This window comes from Carlito syrichta, unplaced genomic scaffold (genome assembly GCF_000164805.1).
Source record: "Carlito syrichta isolate Samal-C Ts95f unplaced genomic scaffold, Tarsius_syrichta-2.0.1 Scaffold302085, whole genome shotgun sequence".
Lineage (NCBI taxonomy): Eukaryota > Metazoa > Chordata > Mammalia > Primates > Tarsiidae > Carlito > Carlito syrichta.
Window position 1 is genome coordinate 646,283 of NW_007246181.1, and position 5,418 is coordinate 651,700.

At 51.7% G+C, this 5,418-nt stretch overlaps 1 protein-coding gene across 3 annotated transcripts in view; it reads right to left on the bottom strand.

Annotated features, from left to right (window-relative positions):
• Window positions 1–5,418, bottom strand: part of ABR (active BCR-related) — a 103,877-nt gene that overhangs the window by 82,688 nt on the left and 15,771 nt on the right. The window contains exon 1 of one of the 3 annotated variants that reach the window (XM_008056046.2): window positions 5,234–5,394. The exons of the other annotated variants lie outside the window; for them this stretch is intronic. Coding sequence (XP_008054237.1) covers window positions 5,234–5,368 — 135 coding nt within the window. The 5' untranslated portion in view covers window positions 5,369–5,394. Of the gene's footprint in view, window positions 1–5,233; window positions 5,395–5,418 lie in introns of those variants that run through there. 3 annotated transcript variants of the gene reach the window in all.

Genomic DNA, 5,418 nt, shown 5'->3' on the forward strand with positions numbered 1-5,418 from the left:
CAGCAGGTTGAGGCTGCGGTGGCTGGGAGCGGCCACTGCACTCCAGTCTGGGTGAAAGAGTGAGACTCCAACTCAAAAAAAAAAAGAAAACCAATATGGACTCCAAGCTTTAGGGAAAGACAACAGTTATTTGTTATGGTTTCTCAAGTATCAAGAACTGTGCTAAATGCTCTTCCTGGATCAACTCACTGGGATCCCACAATCTAGTAGGTATTCTTATCCCTTGAGGCACAGAGAGTAGAAACCGCCAGCTGCCTGAAGCAAGCCTCCAGCATACCCAGCAGGCTTCCCTGCAGCTTCCCAAGCCTGGGGAAAAAACCCAGAACTCCCCCCCTCCACCAAGCTAGGGGCTAGCGCTCCCCCACTGCACTCCACTCCCCTCCTGCTCCCTGCCAACCAAGGATGTGCCTGAGGGCTTGGCAAACACCCTCTTAAGGAAGTCACTTGCAGCACACTGTGAAATTAACTGTAGAGATGACTGGACAAGGAACGGGTTGAAGAACTGGTGATTTGCAACTCTAGCCACAAATAAGACTTTACCTACCCTGGCATGAGCATGGACCCCTCAACTCCTGTAATAACCTATTTCTGCAAGATTCCTCAAGACTCCCATCTCATCATCCAATCCTGAAAGAATGGTTTTGAGAAGACAACAGTTCAGGAAAACCCTCCCCAAAAGACAATAAAGAGTCATTCCCAAGCATCCTCACTCTGGGCCCTTTCACTCTGAAGTTTTGGCTGGGATGGAAGTGAAGGTGTTGGAGAGCTTAAGGATGTGAAATTAAACTTTGTGCATTTTACTAAGGAGCCCTTTTGCTCAGTTAACCACCAAAGACTTCTTCCATCTTTGTTTTGCTTTCCTCAGACCCCACCTGTTCCTGGTTTACAACTGTCTGGAAAAGCACAATTGCATCTTCAATCCTTGTGGGTTACTCTTGTCTCATAAAACTCCGGAGCTCAATATTCATTCCTCCATTCCCTCACCATATGCCAGGCACTGGGAATATGGAAGTGAAGGTGATAGTCTCTGACCCCAGGGAGCTCTCCAGAGGGCTCAAATGCTTGGAATCCCCGAGGTAAGTCCTCTAAAGAGTTCAGCGCCCCCACAGCCTCTGCCACACTGCCAGCCAGTCCCCAAGACAGGAAAGCTGTATTGGAAGCCACAGATAAAAGCCTTCACCTACTCTAGCATAGCACGGACCCTTCAGCTCCTGTAATAGCCCATTTCTGCAAGATGCTCCCCTCAAGAGCATCTCATCATCCAATCTTGAAAGACTGATTTTGAGGACCCACTTTCTGTCCAAGTAGAACTTACAAAACGCAGCCCTGGTGGGCTTGTTCATTCCCAACATTCATATAGTCTGCTAGGCTGAAAGTTTGACAGCTTCAAGCCCTCAAATCAAAGACATCAGGTCAATATGGTAGAGCCAGTATGTACAGATGAGGCTTAGCCAGCTCCCGCCTGATCTTCCATAGAGTTCAGAGGCTAACTAAAGCCTCTAAGGTTGGGTTCTAGGCCAAGCCAAGCACAATCTCTCCAGGAGCACTGATCTCCAAGACAATAGTGAGGACTGGCTGTCTGGCTTGATTTCCAAGACAACCGAGGAGGTCAGCTCTGGCTGTGATTCAAAGCAACAGGACAAGCAGTAAGGGTCTGAGACTTCACAGACAGCAGAACTGAATCCATGGGCTACACCTGTCTGCAAGGTATACCCAGTGGGATCTGCTCAAAGTAGATGCCACTGCCCATGTCAAGCATCAGCCTCAGGACAGCAGGCCCATCTCTGAGCCGAGACAATGCAGAAACATCTAGCAATTCTCTCCTCTCCCTGGTGCTAGATCCTAGGAGGTCTCGTTCAGCTACTTCCTCAATAGAATTTAGAACAGAGAAGACAAGGTCGACTGCTGGGGCACAAAAACCAAATCCAGCTGCCCCACTCTTGTGAAGGGGGGATCTCTGTATCCTGGGCTCCCTGCTATCTAAGTTTTAGGCAGGCCCCACGGGATCCAGGCAGTGTTTTGAAACTTCAGTTGTTCATATCCCCCTTTACAGTTTGCCATATTCACATACCACCTGCACTATTATTTACTTAATATTGCTCTTTACAACTGGCTTTTTAAAAAGCTCAGTCTTATCCCAAGCAATATATCTGAAATCACGGGAAAGATGTACAAGTCATATTTTTTCTAACATACATTAAAACATACACTTAATAAAGTACAAAATACATATCCGGGTACCACCTAAAATCATCTCTAAATCATCACATGTGGCCCACACCTCAGAAAACCCTCAAATAGGGAACAAAGGCATAGCCATCATTGCACATGGAGGCAGGAAAGACCTGGGCAGGTAAAAACAGAAATACAGATGTCTCAGATCAACTATGAAAAATTGGCACAGAATAACACCCGAGGGGTTAATCTGCATTACAAAAGGATTTCTATTCCTGACAAATGAGTTCCTTTAAATAGCAGCTTTGACAAGGCCCCTATCAGCCCTACTGACTTTAAATAGAATTGCATGAGAGATTTTTGGAAAGTAGACCCCATTTTGGAGATGGGAGGTGACGTTGCTATCAGTATTCGCATTATCAGTTCATAGATCATTAGCCCTTCAAGGGAAGTCGGGGTTGAGAGACAGCAAACTCCAGCTATGGCTCTGGAGAACACTGCCGCCAGCTTCGCATCTGTCCCCCAGGAGGATGAAGCATCTTGGAAATGACACTGAAAACAGGGTTGATTTATAGGCCTGGCATCTGGGCACATGTTCAGGATCACAACTATTGTTTAAGGTGAGTACCTCTGAAGTAAAGTAATAGCAAAGAGAGAATTGTTTTGGATTCCTACCAGCTGATGGGGAAGAGTACGCCAAGACTATCCACAGCCCAGGACAGGAGCACACTGTCCAGCAAGGCCCCTTTGCCATGTATGTGCACATGAATGTGTGCACACAGGCACCCCAGTCTAGCCCTGATCCCACTAGAAGTGGTCTCTCCTCTGAATTCAGTACCCTTTTATCAGAACTCTTCTCATGGCTCTGACTACTTTCTCACTACATTCCTGTTCCCATGCACTTGCCCCTTGCTCTGAATTCCTTGTGAGGAAGAACCATGCTCTGTTCATCTCATCTTCTCTGCAGTGCCAGGCAGAGCACTCTGAATAGAACACAACTTGACAGTATTTGTTGAATGAATCAGTGATCTTTCTTCCCACCTCCTGCAGGCACCTTGCTTATCTTCTCCCTCTAAGACCAAGCCTGGCAGAGGAGGAGGGCAATCTAGAGGTGTTCAGGATAAGACAGAGAGCCTGGAATTCCCCACCACTCAGGAAAGATCCCCATTTTCCATGCTGAAGACAAATCTAGGAACACTGTGGCAGCAAAGTAAAGGGGCAGACCCCATCCAGGCACTCATGGGGACCTGGGAGGAGTGGCATTTTTAGGTATCTAGGCACCTGTGGCATCCATGTGCCACCTCCTTAGAACACCTCTGAGGTGCAACAAGGCTAAGGACACCGTTCATGGGTCCCAGTGGACCTCACCCATTCTGCAGATTCTCTCTGGCACCAGCCACACACCAAGCACTGTGCAGTGTTCAGCAATGACTCCAAAAAGGCCCTTGTCCTTTAGGTGAATATGACATAATCAAGGAGGCAGATGTCTAGAGTTCAACAGAATGAAATATGGCCCAAGACTAGAGCAAAAGCCAGAGTCTGGGAAACGGTGGGCCCATATCTGTGCTGAGGGGCTTCTCAGAGAAGGCCCATCGGGAATCCCACACACCGCCCATCCTACACGTTGCTAAGCTCCGCCAGCACTCCTGGTTCATGAGCAGACTTTTTCCCATCCCCTTCCTGGTGGGTGGGCTGGACAGGCACTAAGTGCAGAGGTCTTTGGGTCCCACTAAGAGACATGACTTACCACCAGTGCTCCAGGCCAGCACCAGATCAGAGAACAAGGGTGGGGTGCCAGCCACTGCCAGCCTCCTGCACGGCTCCTCTCCACTCCCTACCCAGGCCTGCAGCCACTGCTCCACCCAGCCTCCGCACATCAGCCATCTACCGTGGGTCTGGAGTCTATTTTTACCTCCATTAGCTCCTCCTTGAAGCCACACTGTAGTGTAGGCGGGGCAGGGCTGCGATCCCCATCTTCCATGAGGAACGGAGAGGCCCGGAGAGGTTCAGGGACTGCCTGTCCCCAGCAAAGCTCTGAGCACCACGCCCTCTAGGGCCCACAGTTGGGCATTTTCTGCTAGGCAGCCTGGTTTGGCAGTCTGCAAACTCCCTGCCATCCGTCCTTACTGGCTCTCCCTTCTAGCCACAGGACAGGGAGCAGCTGAGCAAAAGGCCGACCTCACAGCTCTGAGAGGTGGGTCCAGGCCCGAGAAAGGAAGAGTGGTGGGGTGTGCCAGGTCAGACACAGGCAGAGCTGGCGTGGTTCCCAGGAGGAGCCCTGCCTCTTTGAGGGGGCAGAGCGAAGGCAAGGGGATTAACCAACCACTGCCTTTCTGTTCTGCCTCCAGGCAACCTCTCCAACAGGACAGGAGCACTGCTACAGAGAATGCCTGAGCTCCAGAGTGAGTGGGGGGTCCAGCAGAAACTTCCTGCCTATTCCCACCTTGGCCAAAGCATCTACCCACCTGGCTCCTGCCTCAAGCCAGCTGTTACCTGCCCCCCTTCAGCTGACCCAATTCTTTTCCTTCAAGGAAGCTCAGTGACCTCTGGCTCTTGACCTTTCCAAAGGCTCTCCTGCCTCAGCCCAGATGCACCAAGTCCCCAGAATCCTGGCTAGGAAGGGGGTGGGCCCTTGGCCCGCACTTCATGAGTGCCCTAATCCTACGGTTGCCATGGAAACAATGAATTCGTGCCCGACGGTTTTGAGTCAGCTAGCTCCTCTCCCGGCAGCAGACTCACACCACTGACATGCCCACCAGGTGACTCGTGTCACTGCCAGAGAAAGCCCTCAGCACAGCTGGGCTGGGGAAGGCCGGCAGCCACTCCCCCGGAGGACAATTGGTCCAGGGGAGGCAGACGCGGCCCCTCTCCCCCAGAACAGCTGCTGGCGGGCACTGCCCCTCGCATCCCCTCGCAGGCACGCGCTGGCCCCTCTCAGACGGAGTGCCACGAGGTTTGCGCACAGATCAGCCATGTCTGCCCGCACACGGCTTCGGCAGAGAGAGCTGCCAGCCCTGCCCCCTCCCCGCCAAGCATCCACGGCGTGTCACGTTCCCACCTTCACAGCCACCAAGAAGGGGGACCCTGAGCCGGGGCTGGTCGGGGTTCCCAGCTCACACTCCTCCAGGAGAAACACATCTTCGTCCTCCAGAACCTTGTCCAGAAAGCCTATTGCCTCCTCTTCCTCTTCCATGGCAGCCGGCGCCCGCGGAGGGCAAACAGGAAGCAGGGTCCACGCAGCAG